General features: G+C 44.3%; 2 protein-coding genes across 2 annotated transcripts in view; both read right to left on the reverse strand.

Moving 5' to 3' along the window:
• Positions 1-246: 246 nt before the first annotated feature.
• LOC118100754 (5-hydroxytryptamine receptor 3A) lies at positions 247-4,552 on the reverse strand. Its single transcript, XM_047338434.1, has 10 exons — positions 4,513-4,552; positions 3,725-3,885; positions 3,566-3,610; positions 3,178-3,287; positions 2,620-2,789; positions 2,312-2,472; positions 1,746-1,956; positions 1,392-1,544; positions 1,118-1,197; positions 247-675 (listed from the first exon to the last, which is right to left on the reverse strand). Exons 1-10 carry the CDS (start codon positions 4,550-4,552, stop codon positions 454-456), a joined length of 1,353 nt encoding a protein of 450 aa, XP_047194390.1. The 3' UTR covers positions 247-453.
• A 719-nt stretch (positions 4,553-5,271) lies between these two features.
• rnf157 (ring finger protein 157) overlaps positions 5,272-20,792 on the reverse strand; it is a 19,523-nt gene continuing 4,002 nt past the window's right edge. The window contains exons 4-21 of the mRNA XM_047338435.1: positions 19,298-19,416; positions 16,982-17,070; positions 16,526-16,675; positions 16,073-16,190; positions 15,872-15,938; positions 15,731-15,774; positions 15,503-15,550; positions 15,282-15,353; positions 15,020-15,179; positions 13,866-13,978; positions 13,524-13,756; positions 13,120-13,222; positions 12,802-12,910; positions 11,739-11,965; positions 11,569-11,631; positions 11,430-11,478; positions 9,262-9,372; positions 5,272-7,377 (exon numbers count right to left, since the gene is read on the reverse strand). Of these exons, the coding sequence (XP_047194391.1) occupies positions 7,229-7,377; positions 9,262-9,372; positions 11,430-11,478; positions 11,569-11,631; positions 11,739-11,965; positions 12,802-12,910; positions 13,120-13,222; positions 13,524-13,756; positions 13,866-13,978; positions 15,020-15,179; positions 15,282-15,353; positions 15,503-15,550; positions 15,731-15,774; positions 15,872-15,938; positions 16,073-16,190; positions 16,526-16,675; positions 16,982-17,070; positions 19,298-19,416 (2,024 nt within the window). The 3' untranslated portion in view covers positions 5,272-7,228. The remainder of the gene's footprint in view (positions 7,378-9,261; positions 9,373-11,429; positions 11,479-11,568; positions 11,632-11,738; positions 11,966-12,801; positions 12,911-13,119; positions 13,223-13,523; positions 13,757-13,865; positions 13,979-15,019; positions 15,180-15,281; positions 15,354-15,502; positions 15,551-15,730; positions 15,775-15,871; positions 15,939-16,072; positions 16,191-16,525; positions 16,676-16,981; positions 17,071-19,297; positions 19,417-20,792) is intronic.

A 20,792-nucleotide genomic window follows, 5' to 3' on the forward strand; every position in this document is an offset into this window, starting at 1 on the left:
CCAAGTGAAGGATGTGAACAGGAAGAAGAAGGTTTTCCTCTTTTATCTGTGGAAACTGATCATCCTCATTAAATTAACAGTTCAAGGCTTTTCTTTGGTGGGCGTGACCACATCAAGGTGCATCCTGGGTAACTGTCTCCTGCGGTGACAGCCAGGGCCCGGAGGCGTTATGTTTCCTACTGGTCCGTCCGTCTCTCTCTTGTGAACAGGCCACAATGGAATTTCTTCAAATTCAGCACAGTTTATTTTCTTCAATATTACATTTTTGCCTCGAACCAACATGGATTATTTATTACACATCTTTAAGCGGAAAGATTAAATGACATCAAACAGACTTCGAATCAAGCAGATGATCTCAGCTGAATTCACAACAAGACAAATTCAAACTCCTTCAAATACATGAAATACACACAATACAGAAACTGAGGCACTACAGGGAGGGACTGTACGTTTCTAACGCTTCCACTCATAGAAGAGCAGGGACAGAAACAGCAACACGGTGGTGACGTAGAAAACGAAGAAGGCTCTGTTGATTCTTGTGGCCCAGAGGAAGAACCTCCCCCCCCCCGCCTCCCTGGGGCTGAGGTGCAGACTCATGGTTTTCTTCAGCTCCTGCAGCTCGTCCAGAATCAAGAGCAGAACACGAGACTCCCTCGACTGAACACATCTGCTGACCTGCACCACAGACACATGTCAATGACACACAACCACAGACACATGTTGATAACACACAACCACAGACACATGTTGATAACACACAACCACAGACACATGTTAATAACACACAACCACAGACACATGTTGATAACACACAACCACAGACACATGTTAATAATGAAAATAATTTCTTAATCTATATTTATAGTTATTTGTGATGAGGTTTATGGTTAAACTGTAAAATATAATTTAATAAATAATTTTCATATATATATATATCAGCAATCGAATATTTTTGTACTATTAATATCAGAAAAATCTAATAGTTTTTCCGTAATAACAGTTTGGAAAGAAAGAAGCGTTACAGAGAGTGAAGAATTGTAAAAACTTTGACATAATGCATATGACGCATATGAATCTGTCGCATGTTAAGACTGAATCTGAAAGTGTGATCCTGTACCTCCTCCGGCACCGGCAGCATTTCAGTCTCTTTCTCTGACGCTTTGCAGATGCATGAACAGAAGCGCCGACTTCTCTTCTCTGAAAACACAACAATAACCACAACGATTCATAAAAAAATGTAATATTTGTGACTAAAAATATGAAAGAATCGAGGCACAGACAGTAAAAATCTGTCAATCAGAGTTCAAATGAAGCAGCTGATTTGGAAAATTAAGTTTCAGGATCCTAAGCTTGTGTGGAGTCTGCTCCTGTCGAGGATGTGTGGGTCTCACCGGTTTTACCGTCGTCACTTTTGACTTTTTCCTGTTTGTCCTCCTGGTCGTTCTTCAGCCTCTGTTCGGAGTCGATTTCCATCAGATATACAACCAATATGGTTTCCAGCAGACTGAGCAGCATCAGAGCAAAGATCACAATGCAGTAGGTCGCTGAAAGGAGGAAAACAGACAATCACTCTGTTTCGTTCAGGGCTGTGAGAACCATTAGAAAGTTTGAGGTTTTAGTCAAACCAGAAAGAAAATATCTAGATACTTTAACAGTGGTTATAGAGTGATTTGATATATTTGGGTTTCCGTCATCGTCTCTATAACTCGGACGCACTGGTTCTTGAAGCTGGTGTCCAGTTGTACCTATGAGCGGAGTCTTGTTGGACATGGAGGGCAGGATTTCGTTCAGGATGAGCAGCAGGACGGAGATGGCGAGCAGCACAGTGACCTTGAATCCCAGCTTCTCTCCTCTGTGGTCCGAGATGAAGAAGGAGGCGAGATCCAGACTCAGGAAGAAGAGGATGGGCAACAGGAAGTTGATGACGTGGAGGAGGGGCCGCCGCTTAATGGTGAACTAGGAAAAACAGGGTCACGGGTCAGATGAGATCCATCGAGTGGAAACAGACATTTCTGGAGTATATATATATATATATGAGTGATGCATAAAATATAACTTTAATCGTAAAATGTTATTTTCCATTAATTTAAACCTCCATGAGACAACTAATTATGTAAGATCGTGAAATAAGCAATTGAACCGAGTTTTCAGTTTTCAGATTGAGATTATCCAAACCTCTGGACTCCACTGGAGGGATTATCACCACGCGTCTAAAAGATATTGATTTATTCAATGTGTCGATGATGGTGATTTGCTCCGACTCTGCTCAGGCTGGTCCTGTGCTTCGTCACCTGTCTGTCTGTGTGCGTACAGTGTATACGAGCTGCTCCCACAGTCGGTTGTCGAAGGTGAAGTTGTAGCTGCTGACAGACAGATGGAGGAACTCCCACTCGCCCTGACTCTTCATCACCTCGCGGGAAAACTGAGTGGCCCGGGACGAGTTGGAGGAAGGAAAGAGACGCATTTCCTCGACTTTGAAGAGAAGAGAAGTTTTTAGCTGCTGAGAAACAACTTGACTCATCATTAATTAGCTTTCAAACATAAAATAGCAACTTAAGGCAACAACAAAAGTTACATAAATAAAATACATGACTGTTACTGAATAACACTCTCCCTCACTGCAGTGTACTGCAGAGCTGATGGTGATGTTGCAGCTCTGTGTGTCGAAGGGGAACTTGTGCACGTCCATTTCACAGGTGCTGACCACGTTCATGTCCTCTTCATACGTGACCATCCCATGGTGGTCTACATACAAGTACGGGTTGCGGTCGGAGTTGTCTTTCTGCACCCTGAGGCGAACGCACACAAAATCCTTTCAGGGTGTGTTTGTGTAGCATCAAACCAAACAGCAGTTCACAAGACTCGTAAAGTGAATCAACAGGATCATGTTTTCTCACTGCTCAGCCAAACAATAGTGTGCAGCCCGTTGTGTATGCGTGAATCAGAGTGAGCACTCGTGCAAATCACTTGAACAAACACAGGGTGTAGATACAGAGCTATTAACTTGCACAATGTTTAAGAGCTTCATGTTTAACAAAGAATAACAACCCATTAGTCCATCGTCTAGCAAACACCCTCTTTACCTGGTGAGAGCAAAGCAATGATTTATAGCATTATCACTGTGTGTGTGTGTGTGTGTGTGTGTGTGTGTGTGTGTGTGTGCGTGTGTGCGCTCACATCTCATAGATTAACAAGTCTGGTCTCCACAGCATGTCTTTAGGAACTGTAATCCGAGTTATTCCACAGAACTGAGCAGGGTCCCATGAAATTAGTTCATTGTTCCACTGCTGCGGTAAATGTAAAAGTGAGCTCACGTTTAAAGGTGCATTAAATACAGAAAAACACACGGACTAGAACAGAGAATGTCTACCGATGCAAAATGACGTTTTACATCTAAATAATCCAAATAAAAAAACTTGAAAGTTTCACTCATACACTGTAAATAAAGATGCCCGTACTGCTGCCAGCCACCAGGGGGCGATCAATATGTTTTGGCTTCACTTCTTGTGAACCATCATGTCGTCCACTTTAATTTACAGTCTATGGTTTCACTAAGTCAACTCACCAGCGTTGCCCAGATAAAAGGAACGAAAGTTTGCGTTTTCTCGATCTGTGAATGAACCCACACACACACACACACACACACACACACACACACACACACCCGTCAGTACCGATCAGCAGCCTGGCAGCGTTCAGCGTTAGAGCTGCGTGACGAACGTACCACAGCCAGGATGGCGTACAGGAGGATGTCCAGTTGAATCCTGGTGTGGTGCGTGTGGTCCAGAACGGGCCGGGTCAGTTTAAACACATTGTTGTCTGTGGTCAGGTTCAGATAATCCAGGACGTCGTGGTAACTGCACACGTTCTTCGAGGACGTCCCACCTGCAGTAAAACACAGAGAAATACCGGTGCATCAAAATGTCATCGTACAGCTCGACTTTAAGATGATATTTTTATGTGTATTTTTATTTCGATATCGAACAGCTTTTGGTTCTTAGCATTTTGTTTATCGTGGGTTTTTCTTTATATTCTTTGATTGGTAACTTTACTTCAAGTCCCCGCATTTGACATTCATGTATAATCATTAAGAAACGGTTTATAACACATTTTAATGTATTTGTACGCTGCTATAAGAACATTTAAAGTTTTCATTACTGTACAGATTAATTAGAACATCAAGATCGATATATATTTGACAAAAGTGAAGCCAAAGTGACTTGATGGTCAAAATGGTCAATAATAAAATACTAAACTTTAACTGTTCCAATTAATATCTTAATAGTTTTTCCAGATGGTCAATAGAAGCAGTTGTTTAGAAGACACGTGTACAAGTACATGAATTAACACATATCTGCTTCAAACTACAGTATAATGTGTATGTAGTTGATTTAATATTTATATTTATTGTAAATGTTTAACAGTGGGACTTTAAGTACAGTTCAACCTGAAATATAATAATTTAGACATTTGTCCAAGGTTCAAACATCATCATATAACAGAAGATCTTACCTGTGAGGAAGATGAAGACGAAGAAAACAACAGGCACCATATCTACAGCTTTGTGTCTGTGTGTGTGTCTGTGTGGGTGTGTGGGTGTGTGTCCCTGCTGTGAGACCAGACCCACTGTGTCTCCGCTGGACACGATGAACGACCTCCTGAGAAGAAACCCCTCCCTCGTTGGGACGCCACGGACGGACGCTGTGATTGGCTCACAGAGGAGCAGAGGGGGTGAACATACATCAGAGCTCTATATTTTGAAGGCAGGTGAGGCTGCAGATGATTGGTTTACAGGTGAGTGATGTTCAATGACACTATAGGAAAGGCAGGCGGGGGATTCATCCATCTGAACACAGAGATAATGTGAATTTACAGCTTTTTCTTTTTACAGCTAAAGCTCAGTGGGTTTAAGTTCAGCTACAAAACAGAGGTTTGCTGTTGAACATAAGACGCAGTTCACAACAACGCAATTCAATTAGACAGGAACTTGATCACCGAACAGACATGGTTAATGACATCATGCTTTGCCCATTTACACCCACTCACTCTCATTCCGGCTGCACTCACTGTCCGGTGCCAGCAGCCCAGCACCACAGCTGATTTACTGTCTACGTTGATTTAAGTCTTCTTATGTGTGTCAGTGGATCGGCTGTAATTACAAACAACCAGCTGATCATGTTGGGAAACATCTCAGAGCAGCGTTTGATTCTCAGGGACCAGAACTAAAACCCATTCAATTCCACCAATTTACACAAATCACTCAGTGACGGGTTAGTTGCAAAATCTTTATTGTCTGTTCGATATCTTCTTGGACATTTTTTTAACTCTTGGTTCTAGAAAAAGTGGGGTCTTGCAGATTCAGAACCCCGTTCCTTTGCTTGAACACTGCGACCGGTGCCGGAGGGGACGGCTTCGCCTGCACATTCGGACTGTAATCACGTGACTGTTTGCAGCTTGGATATAATAGTGCAGTAGCCTTGACCTCGACGGTTCGGTCAAGGGAAGAAGGAGCCAGCAACCGATTAGTTAACACTGCAGAAGGACATGAAACGGCTTCGTGTGTGTGCAGTGACCCATCAGGATTCTACAGGAGGGTGCAGGCCGACCTAGACTAACATGCTTACTCTACTATCGCCTCATGCACCGCAACGTGTGTCGTCTAGGAAACAGCTAATAATGCATTAAATGTCGATATCGTCCCTTTTCAGTTATTTGTGAGATCACGTGTGTGTGTGTGTGTGCGAGTGTGTAAACCTTTACAAATGCTTCACATGTTTTCATCCACATTCCAATAAACAACACAGTGTTCTGCAACAACTTAAAAACACAGAAACGGGAGAACAACAACAACAGGTGAGCTATACATTAAAAGTTATACAAAACCGAAACAACTAAAAGCTTCACGGATGAGAAGTAAAGAGGGTTCGTCGGGGTGATGATCACAAGAAAACTAAATACCAGCTGACCACAGTGTGGCTCCAATCTCTACTGTTGTTGTTCCATTCGCAATCAATCCCTTTAAAATAAAAAATGACAATTAAACACACATGAATGTCTGTATTTGATTGAAGAGGCCAGTGCAAACACAGCGTCTGTCCTTGACTGTAAGTGAGCGTCCTCCTGCAGAGGGAAAAAGGAAGAGATGCAGCTTGGGCATCTTTATTGCTTGGTGGTACTTGTTGATTTCCAGTTGAAAGAAAAAGCGGACATGCTAACACGTAGCTGCAGAAGGAGAGGGCGGCGCGGTGGGTGTGTTTTTTAAAGAACCACTTCGAAGGTTCACAGTTTGTGTTTAATTCCAGTTCAGGTGACGAGTAGGATGTCACGTACATTCCCCTTCTTCCGCGCGTTACATTCTGTGAGACGTGTCTTTCTCTGTTCATCTCAAGTCCGAGAGTTTCTGGATTCACATTCAGCAATTGGTTATCGTGTTTTAAATTCATTTGCGGCTGGAGAGGTGAAGGAAATCAGCAGCAGTCGGGAGCTGCATGCGAAGTCGAGACTGGAGCTCCCCGATCCGAGGAGAGGGGTCCGGACGTTTTCAGTTTGCTGTGGTAACGTAAGGTCGTCTGGTGTGAGCTGACTTTTATATAGTGTCCGAACACTCATTCAACGCACAGTTTATAACAGAGAAGAAGAAGTAGATTAGTAATAAATCCGATTGCCGATCACAGTAGCCCCTGACTGTTTGGCTGGTAATAGAGAGGAGGGGAGAGGAGAGGAGGGAGAGGAGAGGAGAGGAGAGGAGAGGGAGAGGAGAGGAGAGGAGAGGAGAGGAGGGGAGGGAGGGGAGAGGAGAGGAGAGGAGAGGAGAGGAGGGAGAGGAGAGGAGAGGGGGAGAGGAGAAATGAGGGAAGGAAAGGAGCAGCATGTATGTTTCTAAAGATAGTGTCACGATACAGAGCACTCATTGGTTACACCTACAGGTAATAAATAATAATGTCGCAGTGGGATCATCTTTCCCACAACACGTTCGGTCACAGACAAAAAAAAAAAAAAGGTCAAGGAAACTTGGTGAGAGTAAAGTGTTCAGTGGAGAGGTGATGCTGTTTGTTCCTCTTCCCTCCTCTTTCCACTCAGGACGGGGTTTCACGTCAATCAGATGTTCCGAGAGGTTGGGGGGGGGGGTTTCCCTGTTCAGCGAGGACAGTATCCAGCTATGCAGCACTACGACAGGGTCAGACGTCTGGATGGATTAAGGTTAAGTCTTTGTGTACGTGTGTGAGTGTTACACCATGAGTGGTCCGCGGCGGGGGTGTTTAGGACTCTGGCCGTCCCTGTTATCGGCCCCCTGCTCCTCCAGGTTGATGTTGCTGGTGGAGGTGTGGTGGGGGAGGGGCTCCAAAACAGGCCTGTAGCCCCCGAGGTACATCAGATCTGAGCGAGAGAAGAAGACAGAGAGAGAGAGAGGGAGATGACGCTTAGTTTGAAAAAACGGTTCAGAATTTTTTTTAATCAAAGCTTCTATTTCATTTGAATCCACTGTGACCAGGCTGAACCATCGCCTGTAAAGAAACATGGACGATGTGTCTCCACTTCCTCCCAGTATCCAGGAAGGAAGCCAAAATATTGCGGATACGAACGCTGCCAAGTTGCGCTGATGACGTCTTTTGGAGCCAGAGTCTGAGGATTCACGATCGGGGGAATGGAACCACTGTCAATCATGATGTTTCTCCACGTTTTTAACGCATTGAATAACCAATTAAAAATCAAAGTTATCAGAAAAATAATCACTTTAAAAAGTCTGCATCGCGTTATTAAAGATATTTGATAACTGAATTCTATACTTGGTACTTGTACAACTGATGATAAGCAGCTACCATGGGTTATAATAAAAGAAGAACAGTTTGTGACCCTGGTGTCTGATCTACAATCCGACCGTAACTCCATACCTAGTCAATGTGCACTGGGCACGACTCCTCATCTGTCCGTCCGATAGAAGGCGAAAGAAGGAGAAGAGACAGAGGAAAGAAAGACAAAGGGAGGAAGGAGGAGATCCGGGGGGAAAGACGGCAGAACATGTGAAGAATGACAGGAGGGGGAAAAAAGGAGAGAAACAGAGATAACAGAACACTTTTACGAGACAGAGAGAAAACATGTCACAACATCCACCGTCAAACAGCGAAGAGGTGAAACAGGTTCAAGGAAATGACGGGAAATCAGAGGAAAGCTTCTGAATCGACACAGAGCTAAAGGACGGGACGAAGGTTTGAACCCGAATTTAGTCCCTTTACGTTAAATTAACCCTCTGGAGTCTTCTTTCATTCAAAGTGACTTAACTTTCATACACAGATAAAGTGTTAACGTGGGACTTTTAACCTTCACAACAGAAAACAATAAAACTGAAATGTTAATATTGTCAATTATTTAAATGCAAACTTTTAATTAAAAAGGGCAGAATCTGAATGATGTAAATAGACTGTATTATACTTCTAACATTTTATTTCTCTGTTTCGTTGGTGTGTATGAATAGTAAAACAATATCTTTTTAAACATTGAGCTGCTTTATCAAATATTTTGAGTGATTACGGCATTTTTATTGTGGCTGTTTTTATATTTTTTTACCTTGATGAAACATTTACAATATCTGTGGTTCAAAAGATGCACAAAGACAAATATGAATGCATGAAAAGTTGGCCAAAAAAAAAAATCACATTCATCCTGGACCCCAGAGGGTTAAATAATCTCCATTTAAAAAATGCTGTGAAGTAAAATCGAGACCTTGAGCTCCCATCACAGCAACGCACCCAGTGTGGAGAAGCAGGAGGAGGGTTGGGGGAGGACAGGAGGGAAGATGGCGGGACGTAAGAATGAGGAGCAGATGTTTGGCAAAGCGGCTCGAGAGCTGGCAGACGCTGAACATGAACTCTGGGATGGACAAGACTCTTTCTCTCTCACACACACACACACACACACACACAGGAAACACAGCATGCAAACACACACAATAAGATGCACTCGCACACAAACACACACCAGGGCTTCGGCTAAGAGGGAGAGGAGGGAGACGGTGCACAGCGAACCGGTGCTGAAAAAGCAATGAAGCACCACAACACCGAAGGGGAGGAATGAAGAGAAGAAGGACGGCTCCAGATCTTCATGCTGGGCAAAATGTCCTCTCTGGTTTCTCACTAGCTTTAATTCCAATGAGCTCGTTGGCATTGAAAACTAATGTGTCAGAAATCCTTAATTCTTCTGACTCATGCACTCCCCCTCCTTCCTAAGTTCTCATCTGTCCATGTTCGAGAGGTTGCCACTCACCGGCGAATCGGCTGTCGGGAGCCTGCTCATTATCCAACCCCAAAGAGGGCGTGTCACAGAGGGCGACGCCCTGATTGTTATTGGCCAACTCTGGACACCTGCTCCGCCCACCTGCAAGCGAGGGCAAAGGTCAAACAAGAGCAGCCAGGCACAGCAGGAGGAGGAGGAGGAGGGTGAGGAGTGGGGGCAGGCGGGGTGAGGGAGCGAGGGGGGGGAGGGTGTCTGAGGTGGAGGGTGGAGGTCGGCCATGCTGGAACGGGTCAAATAATAACTGATATTTTTCTGCAGTTGATCTGTGTGAGTTTAAATAAACTGAGGTTCAACGGGAGTTTGACTCAATGACACCAGAACCACTGAGAGTCTGGAGCAGGAGGGATTTCTGTTTGTTGATGTAGAGACAAAGAGACAAGGAGCTTTTGTCCTTGATAAGAAATATAGAATCTTCTCAAACTGGAGGAGACACCGGACGAGGGAGTGAACGTGGAGAGCGTGTAAAGTTCAAATAATCCGACTCGTGAAGGAATAACAGAAAGAGTGACGTGAACGTTACTGTTCTAATTTAATACCTGTTTGACAACGACAGAAGTCAAAGTATGTGCCAGGAATTATGATCAGGTATTCGCAAATAATCTAGTTAGTACTTCTCAGCCGTAAATCGTAATAATCTAATTAATTAATTAATCATTAAACACCTGGAGTTGCCATGGCAGCAGATGGATGGACTGAAAGAGGTCTACAGGTGAACTTTGGAATTTTCTAACCGATTTTTGTTAAAATCACCGACTAAAACGTTACAACTCAGAGGGAAACAGACCTTTTGTAAACGAAATTATAAAAGTTTAAAAAAATTTGTTTGTAAGGAAACTGAGATAAATATGTTCTAGGACTTTCCAACATGAGAAGACTTTGTTTAAAGCTCTGTATGAAACACTGGGGAATATGATGATCAGATATTTGGTGTCTGGTTTGAGACACATTAACACTATGGATTCACGTTGTTCTGCCTTTTCCAGCATGGCCAGTGGACAAACAGTGACAGGTTGAACATGTGTAAGTGCCTCATGCCTGCAGCAAGAATGTGTGTGTGCGGTTGTAGTGTGTGTGTCTGTGGAACTAATGAGGAGGAACTGACAGATGACTGAATGATTGGCAGCTCAGCACAGAGACACAGACAGGGCACATACAGAAGCTGTCTGGCAGCGCCGGTGCAGATGCTACACACGAGCGTGCAAACGAACATCCTATAGTGCGTCTACACAGTGTATTTCAGTACATGTTTGCAGCGTCAGGCCGCACGGGGTCCGCTCGTCTCCTAAAGAACTGAGAGGTCGTTCACAGCAACACACAGGAACACAGAGATTGTTTCAGTCTGGCCCGAGGTGTCAGAACACACACACACACACACACACACACACACACACACACACACACACACACACACACACACACACACACACACACACACACACACACACACACACACACACACACACACACACACACACACACACACACACACACTCAACAGAGAAACTAATTCACTCATATATGTTTTTTAAACTGGTGTCTAATGGAAAGTGACAATGCGTTTGCTTCACACACAGACACACACAGACACACACACTCGTAGGCACATCAGCAGCCGCAGCAGCAGCAGCAGTGTGGATGGAGCACGAAGAAGCTTCATGATGAATAAGTTAAAGCAGCAGATGCAGACTGCCGTGCTAAACGACACACTTCATACACATACAGCAAACGCGCAAACACACACACTGGACACACAACGTGCAAATCATGCAAGTGCAGCAGAACCTGTTCTGAACGACACAGGAAGACTCAGCCCTCACTGCAAAGTAGTAAAAGGTTCTATTGCACACAAACTGCACGAGAAGCCGTTCACTCGAGTTAAGACGCTGCAGCTCCTGGTGGTTTCAGCCAGTATTACGTGCGTTTCCAAAGGGACAGCCCCATCTAGAGGACAGTGTCTGACACGGGTTCCCTGTATTTTAAAATGGATGTCATCACTCAGACATGGCTACAACCACACGGTCCATAGGGTTTAGTTTTGTATGAGGAGGGTTATTTATTTTACACACGGCCAGAGGGTGCAACAGATGCAAAGGGGAGGTGAGAGGTCAAGGGTGACGGGGGTCGGTCGCCATGGTTACCTTTCCCATTAGATGGGGAGGAGCAGTCCTCTTCCGTCACATCATTTCCCTGAAGCAAAACATAAAGAAAAATAAGGGTTAATAGAGTTAAACATCAAAATAAAGAGCATTAATGCAGATGTCAGTGTTGTGTCGTCACCTCTGAGTCCTGCTCCTCGACAGCCACTGAGTAATTTTGTTCCTTTGGCTGTTTGGAAAACTCCTGATTGAAAGAAAAGAAGAAGAAGAAGAAGAGGAGAAAACTCCAGTGATGAAAAGACACACTCGTGCTAATTTACAGGATGATGCAGAGAGTTTGTCTGTCCTCACCCCGTCCTGCTGCGACGGCCCTCGCCGCTCCATGGGGATGTCCTGGTTCTCCTCGCCCTCCGCGTTGCCTCCTTCCTCCTCCTCCTCCTCCCCCCCGGGCTCGCCTTCGGCCCCGGCCAGGTAGGACCCTGACATGGAGGACATGGTGTCAGTGCTGATGTGGGAGTGCTGCGAGTGCGACGAGGCCATGGACATCACTGACTGGGCCAGGCTGCTGCTCACTGGGTCTGACAGACAGACGGAGACACACATCACGCTCGGGCTCTGGGGGTCGGATGATTTATTTTTCTTTGGTTTCCATCATTTAAAAGAATACGATGATCCCTAATCTCGTGAATTGACCAACAGCCGTATATACATTACTTTCTGTTGGATAGTAGCAAATGCATATTATGTTAAAAATATATTTTGTGTAATATTAAAAGAAATTGTTCCAGATTTAGGGAAATAGACGTTTTCATGTACGTGCACAACATATGGAGCTACAGCCTGGAGGTTGATTAGCTTAGCTTAGCATAAAGACTGGCAGCAGGGGGAAACAGCTAGCCTGGTTCTGATCAGTGTTCGAAAAAGCCGCCAACCAGCACCTGGGAAGCACAGACTGTATAAAAAGAAGCAAAAAGTGAAGGCAAAGTGACTTGATCACCCCCTGGTGGCTGGCTGCAGTATACCTCATAAGCCCTGCCTCCTCCATGTTAGTAGATGGGACATGGACCAAACTAAAAAGTCAAAGTCAAAGTTAAACGGACAACATATAACTTCAGCCTCTAGGGGTCGACACATCAAAACAACAACAAAAGACCCAGTTAGATAACATCGTTGTCTTCACCACCATTGCAGATTTCTCTGGGTTTGAACATTGTACACAAGTCAACAAAGGTCTAGTAGTTTTTAGACATTTTGGCTGCTTAAAAGGCCTGTTTGAAGGTCGAGATTTGGTTTTAAGGTTCAGGTTAGTACTGTGTGAGGTTTAGGTTGTGGTTGGCGTGGACATTTAGCTGCTACACTCAGACTGAGGGGCTACATCATGTCAGTGAACTGGATTGTGTGTGTGTGTGTGTACCTTCAGGAGAGGTGATGGTGGATGAGAGCGGAGTTCCAGTGCAGGACGACTGGTCGATGGCTCCAGACGAGGACAGAGTCAGGTTCTCGCTGTCTGGAGTCACTCCACACTGTAAACACAAGAGAAGCATTAGCAGGAAGAGAGGGAGAGAGGGAGAGAGAGGGAGAGAGAGAGAGAGAGAGAGAGAGAGAGAGAGAGAGAGAGAGAGAGAGAGAGAGAGAGAGAGAGGCTCACAACCGACGCCACACTTATTCCTCACACACAAACACATACACATATCTGACAATGACATGAAGGAAAACACGCAGACACACAAACCTCCTGCTGGTTCACAGCCAGTTTGTGGCGACAGGCCTCCGATTCACTGCAGGACTTCTCATCCTCCTCCTCGGGAAGCACAGAGGAATTCTGGGAGAGTGACCTGAAAAACATAAAGCATTGGATGAAAATAACTGGAGTGGGTTCGATGTACTGGTACGAAGTAAACACTGAAATAACAGAGAGGGAGAATAAATACAACGTGGTCATAATTAGCAGTACTGTAAAATGACTCTGTGCTTTGAGTATTTTTGTAATTAAAACTCAGGTTCTATTGGTCAAAAACATAAATATTAATCTAAAGAACAAAAATTTTAATTGGCATAAAAATATTCAAGTAAAGTATCAGGTCCCTATTAACTTTGAAGCATAAAACTTTTATCTGGCCTGAGACGCAGACTCACTTTGAACCACTCTTCTTGAGTTTGAGTCCCTGACTGGAGTTGGAGTGGTCCAGAGGGGAGAGGGAGCGAGCCGGGGTGGGGTGGGGCTCACTGCTGTACGGAGGCAGCGCTCCAGAGACGTGGCTGGGGCCAGAGTGGAGAGGAGGAGGAGCCACCGAGGAGGTGTTGAGGGGCCCATTCAGCGCCTCCAGAAGAGACACCACCTCGTAGCCTGGAGGGATGTGCTCCGACGCCTGCACACGAGAAGAGGACACTGGGGATGTGAGCTCTGCCGGATGGTGGATGATCTTTATTTTAATATATAATGATGTTTGTTGTGTTTTGTTGTCAGCTCTGTCTTACCGAGTGTTCCTCCGAGTCCGAGGTCTGTGACGTGATGACGGGGTTAAAGCTGGTGGGTGACAGAGGACTGAGTTTCTTCCTCATGGCTCGGATCTGCAGCAGAGCTCTGAACGCTGTTAATACAAAAATATATATATATAAAAAAACTGATTTCAGCACACAATGTACAATTAATACAAAAAGGCCGAGAGGAAACTGAAGAGCTTTTTCCCAAAACGTCTCAATTTAGGGAAACAAACAATACAGAGGTGAAGATTTGACATTTTTAAAACTGTGGGTATGTATTTGATTATTTATTTTCATGAATTTTAAATTCACTAAAACAGCAGATGTAAATGAAGACTGCATGTGAGGAAATATCAGTTGATAAGAGCCAGATGTTGTCAGCCCAATAAAAACATAAGAAATTCTTGTTAAAACTTCTAAATTCTTTTACCGAGATTATTGCTTTAATCAAAATAGAAAATTATTTAATGACCAACTTCGTAAATAAACATGGCTGCTGCAGTCATATTGAATTATACAGGACCAGCTGAAGCATATAACGATTGGGGGGGAAAACTGTGAGATGGAAAAATATATATATATATATTTTCCTTTCTCTTGTGTTGCAATGCTGAGAGAAAAGCTCCAGTGAAGTCGCCCTGTGATGCATCCTGCAGTTTCCTCTCTCTCTCTCTCTCTCTCTCTCTCTCCCTCTCTCTCTCTCTCTCTCCTCTCTCCCCCATCCGCTCAAACCATGACGCAGGTTTTGCTCTTTCCCCAGACGTTAACTTTCAGACTCTGATTCCTCTGCTGCAGTGGTCACTCAGCGGCGATAAATCCGTTGGCTATTGATTTAAATTTCCATTACCTCTTCCCATATTTCGAGCCTCTGTACGGGAACGCGTTTAAATAAATATTGCATGAGATCGAATGTGCAATTTGTGCTTCTGTTAAGTAGCTGTAAAAGGGTTGGAAAATCTAAATAACTGTAATTGCTGCCTCACAATGATCTAATTTCTGATTGGAACACAGGGCTCTGCCGTTTCTGCCCTAAAGGAAATGTGCATTTTAAACAAAGCGTCACCTTGTGCAGCAGCTTTTAATCAGTTTTAATGGTTAATAAGTGCAGAGCACATCTGAAACAGCTGGCAGACGGATTGGGAACTCACGCAGTCTGCAGATGGGGCAGCAGTTGGCCTGGTAGCGCAGCGTGTCGGCACAGGCGTTGCAGAGACACAGGTGTCTGCACGGCAGGATGAGTGTGTCTCGCACGTCCGACAAACACACCACACACTCCGCGCTGTTGTCACTGATCTCATCATCAGCAACCTGGAGACGAAGAAACATTTAATTGTTGAGAAGAAAGAGGATTTTCAAACACAGACACATGTTGCGCAGACAGAAAAATCTCTTGTGTCATCTGCTGCTTACCTTTGATTCTTGGCTGTTGTATTTGTTCTCTATCCCATAGATCTCCTGCAGCAGATAACTTACTCCATCCACCTGGGAAAAGGAACATGTTGAAGAAAAAAAATGCAGCAGGGAAATAAAGACTGGCTGTTTCTTTGTCTTTGAAAAGCATAAAACAAAAAAGAAAAAGTTGCACAAAGGGATGAAAGAAGGAGAGAGAGAAGTAAAACAGGTGAACTCACCACTTGTTTCTGCTTCAGAGGCTTCACACAGTAGCTCCCGTCCATGTGCTGCCAAAGAAAATAACAGTTGCTCAAGAAAAGCAGTTGCACATTTTAGAAGCTGCTTCCAGCAAATGTTTGGAATTTTAGCTGGAAAAGTAACTTAAAAAACGTCTCTAAGAACCATGGCAACATCTGTACTGCAGCAAATTCCTGCCACAGGCTTTTACTCTGAAACCAGCTTCTTACCTTTTCAAATGTAGCCAGGAGAATGTGCGAGTGTCCCAAATGTTCTGCAGAGATTAGAAGCAGCGGACACAGATTTGTTTGATATTCTGCAGCCATGCTTTCACATCAGATCATCAGTGTGACAAACACGTGTTAACTCACCGTCTCCCTCGTCCACGACAGCCTGCACCACCATGGGGAAAACCTCCTTGTCCATATCAAACAGCAGCTGAGGAGGAATCACAGAGAGACGGGGATATTAACCCAGTAGATATGTGTTTGTCCGTGTGTATTAACCAGTGTCACAGCTCAGGCTCGTACAGACTTCAGCACAGAGCCCACACACACACACCGAGGGCTTACCTCCTCGTCGGCCCATTCGCTGAGGTTGACCGTGTGTGAGGGCAGACAGAACTGCTGGCAAACTCCCCTCTTGAAGTGCACGGTCTCAGACTGCAGAGAGCTGTCCTGGGGCAGGTAACTACACACACACACACACACACACACACACACACACACACACACACACACACACACACACACACACACACACACACACACACACACACACACACACACACACACACACACACACACACACACACACACACACACACACAGCAAATCAATGTATAATATAAATATGATAAGACCATGTGGGCATTACTTATGAGTGCCTGCAGGAATATCTATGGAACCTTCTCTTCCACACAAGCCTCTTTTTTCATTTCTATAAAAAAATGACTAACGGTAGCAGATGCTGCTCTTCTCAAATTCAATACAATAAAAAATGCATAAAGACGGACACACTCTTACACTGGCACCCCATTGTGAAACTCCTCTATGGCCTGGTAGTAGATGGTGATGGCGACCTGTGTGTCAGCGTCGAAGGTGAACTCGACGTTGTAGCACGCCCTGTTCTTCCCCGTCGCCTCATCACCCGGCAGCTTCAGGTCCTCGCTGCACCTACGGGAGAGGGTTTTTATAAGTAGAGAACAGAAATTGATGTTTGAGACGTGAATAAATTGTGTTCATACGTGCGTGAGTGTGTGTTTGTCCCATTTCCAAGGAGAAGGGGTATATAGTGCTTCTGTTTTAAGCTTGAATTGTATAATTAGATTATGCCTGAAGATACATGTAGGATTTTTATGACACTATTCATTTAATTACATGTTGTGGCCTATTCCCTATAAATAACTCAGTGCGTATAAAATTAGACAGCAGTGGTGAAATGGGGCGTGTGTGTGTTGAGGTGGATGGAGGTGCTCATACCGTACGAGCCGCAGAGTGTCTTTACGGATGTTTATAAGGCTTCGTAACGTCTTCACTGGTTCCTGAGGTGGGGGGGCTGCGTACGGGAACTGAAAACAAAGACACAACAGTCAAATTACAGTTGTAAAAATAAAAGAAAACAAGTAGTATTCATCTTTCCTCAACCGCACCAACATTCCTATCTTTGCCGCAGGGAACTCAGGGTTACGAGATGACCGCGGCTGCTCCGGGTTTAACCTTTACACAAAAGTGTTGTCAGCACCAGCAGAGATCCGTGCTGACAAGTGCTGAGCTGACTGAGCCTTTCCAGGGATGAGGCTGACACTTCAGACACTGTTTGGCACATTTCTGCACACAGAGGGACCGCAGGAGTAAAACAGGACACACAGAAGTCCAGGGTCAAACGGACGAGGTCTATTTCCAGCCAGTTAAAAAGGACCAGATGGTCGAGGTTCACCGCATCTAAACGGCATTTATTAATATCAACTCACAGGTCTGTGACGGGTATAAACGTTCTGCTTTCCTCACTGACAGACCCCCCCCCCACCTTGAGTGATTCAAATCCAACATTAAAATGCTGTTAAATTTACACAGAACCTTTGAAAACCTGAGCCAACTTCTGCGGTTCACTTCTCAGCACAGTTTTTTAGTTGTGCGTTTGAAGCCAGAAGTTGCTGACTGAGCGTAAAGGGAGAGCCGAGGTGGTTTCTGAGGATCTCTGGAGGAGAAACATGCAGGAAGTGGTCAGATACCTCCACACTACAACCCCTCATCTGTGTGTTTGTGTGGGGGGGTTTGTGCGGCTGTGAATGGCACCATATTCAGTATTATTACACATCTGGGCTCAGCAGGAGTTGCGCCTGTAAACCACACAAACAAACACTCACACACGGAGGAACAGATGCTGAAAAGAGCCACTCACTGGAAACTCAGCAGCAACATAGCGGGTCTTATATTATAAAATCGGTCTCAGGCTGAAATATAAATATTAAGACTGTTACGAACACAGAACAGCATTTTACTAAGAATCCACACGGCCTTTACTAATAGTGAAAAACTGAATTGGAATATGTCACTGAAGTGCAGCCGAGGATTAGGATAATGCTTTTCGTGTTTGACCTAATGAAAAGTTGGGGGATCACAAAGTTATTAAAGTTCATCCCGAGAGGGGGATGAATGTTCACACAAAATCTCATGACATTCCATCTGTTTAATACTGAAAGTCCAAACTGTCAAGGGGTCAATAAAGAAAAGTGTTTTTACTGTCATGGATGAACAGATTCACTAATTATTAGTCTATTTGAAGAGTTGAGATTTTTCCGTCGCGACAAACTGAAAAACAAACAAAGCCAAACCACAGGCATGACTGAAAATCCATTTTGGATATCCCTGTGCTTCAGACAGTAGTCTCTGAAAATCCCTAAACATAGCCCCCGTCCATTATCATATTTGTCGAGTAGCGCAGGAGGCCGAGAACACAACAACTGCGGTCGGGTTTTATGATTCCAGAGCGCCATCTGCTCAGAAACCACAAAACATTCTAATGCTGGTAAAGCTTCTGACAAAAAAAACCCCCAAAAAAACCCCAGAAGCATCGTTGCCAGCTGAGTTCTGTGTCCACAGGAGGATTATAAACACCCACATAATCGGGAGAAAAACTGCACTCCTAATTTTAGCCCCAGTCTAGACAGAAACAGCAGAGCGACTGAGATTAGGACGGAGAGATGGAGCCGAGTTTCTCCTTATCAGCTCCACTCAGTCAAACATTTTAACTCCCTCCTCTTTGCTCTGCAGCTCTCATTAGTTTGACCTTGAGGTTTGAGATTAGCCTGAGCCGGGCCGCCGGAGGAACCGTCCCTTATCAACGTTTCTGCTCAGGAAGCAGGACAGACTTGTCATTTCACTTTTAATTAGCTTGACAGGTTGAGACAGTGAAACAAATTTCCACCAGTGACGGTGTGAAAGCCTGTTAATTGCTTCTGCTGCTGCTGGAGACACTGAAATGTAACCGATCCTGTTACATGACAAAGAGGCAGCTGCAATTATTGATGCTGAAATTTGTTTTTTATTAATCACTTAGCTGATCACCCAAAAAGGTGCCGTTATGGTTTTATCGTAACTTGAATATCTTTTTTGTTTTGGACGTTTTTTAAAACATCATCTTTTCATTTTTCACTATTTTCTAAAGTTACAAAGTGTCCCTGCAACACGCTGGCAGCTCCTGGACAGAATGTACTTCCCCCCCCAGAACCAGGGCAGTGGCTCCAGGACGACCACTGTGTGGGGAGACTGTTTGTTTCTTTAACAAATACCTACCGCTACAGGTCTGGTCCCCAGGAAGTTGAGGTCAGTGTTTTCCCCGAACAGGTAACCCTCCGGATGGGTGGAGTCAAACTTCTCCCCCCCCATGATGAAATGGCTGGCGAAGTAACTCCCTGCACACAGAGAAGCAGACTCAATGTTAAAACACAGCAAACTCAAATCACATCACATCTCCTGGTAAAACAGCTAAAAAGCACAAGGTGTGAATAATTTGCTGTATTTAAACCTGATCTCAATACATAGAGTTGTTCTTTGTAGATTACTGAAATTAAGTTATTAGTTAATAAATTAAGTTTTAAGAGAACAAGAACTGAAAACTGTTTATTTAAGTCTCGTGAGCTTGAAAGACTTCTGAGAGAATTCTGTGTTTTAGACAGATCTGCTATTTGTTTAAATTATCTAGAAAGACGGCACGTTGCAGAACTTCAGCATCGTAAAGGTTCGATTTGCAGGCTTGTGCAAAAACTACTCAGCTGATTTTCTTGAAACTTGTTGGAAGGACGGCACGAAAAATCCCATTAAATCCTTCGTTTGTATAAAACATTGAATCCAGGAATATTTCTTTAACACCGTGAGATAGGACATTTTCATAAATTTGATAAATCTTGATAAAAAAAGTACGGAGCAGAACAGGATGGATGAATGTGTACAGACTGTTTCGACCTGAAGCTCGTCCACCTGTTTACCAAGAGTTCAGCTTCGACGACAAACAAGACTAAATAGACGTTCTGCCCTTTAATCACAGGCTGGGATAATATCGTAAGACTGTAATGGTGGTTTGGAGTCTTTAAATACACGCTGGACAGTCAAGTCACGTTTCTGCTGCGAGGTCATCTATTCCTGCATCGCCGATCTGAATCACAATCCGTTTTGGTTCACGCTTACTAACGCCGGAGGACGCTGGATGCTCTGACCTTACAGCTATTGGCCCTGCCGCTGAAAAGAAAAAAAATCCATAACACCACAAATCATGACCTAAAAAAGCTCCAGTGACGCCGCTCGGTCTCGCTCGGTCTCGCTCCCTCTCTCTCTCTTCGTTACCTTATTGTTATTTACAGCAGGTGGGAGAGGCGAGCTGGACCGAGGCTCTGTCACCAGATCCCACCGACAGGAAGTGGGGCTGACAGATCGGTTTCACCGGCAGCCATCGCCTCCACCTTCCCTCCCAGCACCACCACCACTCCTGCAGACTGTTGTATTACGATTTCATGGGTCCAATTCAGCTGAACCGTGGTGAGGGGGGTGATAACGGCAGCCACACGTCAAATGTTTCTTCCCTTTAAATCTCTTTTCCATATTTAACATCACAATAAATCTAAGGTGTGATTGTAATATCTGTATAAAGCCTCAGGTCTGAGCACAATAAAACGTTATTTATTGTCTCTTATTCTGTTTCAGATCTCATTATGTCCGAGGTTTTCATTTACTTTATGTCTTTGTTTTTGACAGAAATGAAAAGTAATAAATATGACTGTACATATACGGTGAT

Source organism: Hippoglossus stenolepis, chromosome 21 (genome assembly GCF_022539355.2).
Source record: "Hippoglossus stenolepis isolate QCI-W04-F060 chromosome 21, HSTE1.2, whole genome shotgun sequence".
NCBI lineage: Eukaryota > Metazoa > Chordata > Actinopteri > Pleuronectiformes > Pleuronectidae > Hippoglossus > Hippoglossus stenolepis.

What these genes read in the sequence shown, in the direction of transcription:
- LOC118100754 (XM_047338434.1), bottom strand. Translation starts at nt 4,552, where the DNA reads ATGGTGCCTGTTGTTTTCTTCGTCTTCATCTTCCTCACAG. An exon ending in GACTTGTTAATCTATGAGAT is followed by an intron (nt 2,790 to 3,177) that starts GTGAGCGCACAC and finishes CGTTCGCCTCAG; the next exon opens with GGTGCAGAAAGACAACTCCG. An exon ending in CAGCTCTGCAGTACACTGCA is followed by an intron (nt 2,473 to 2,619) that starts GTGAGGGAGAGT and finishes TTCTCTTCAAAG; the next exon opens with TCGAGGAAATGCGTCTCTTT.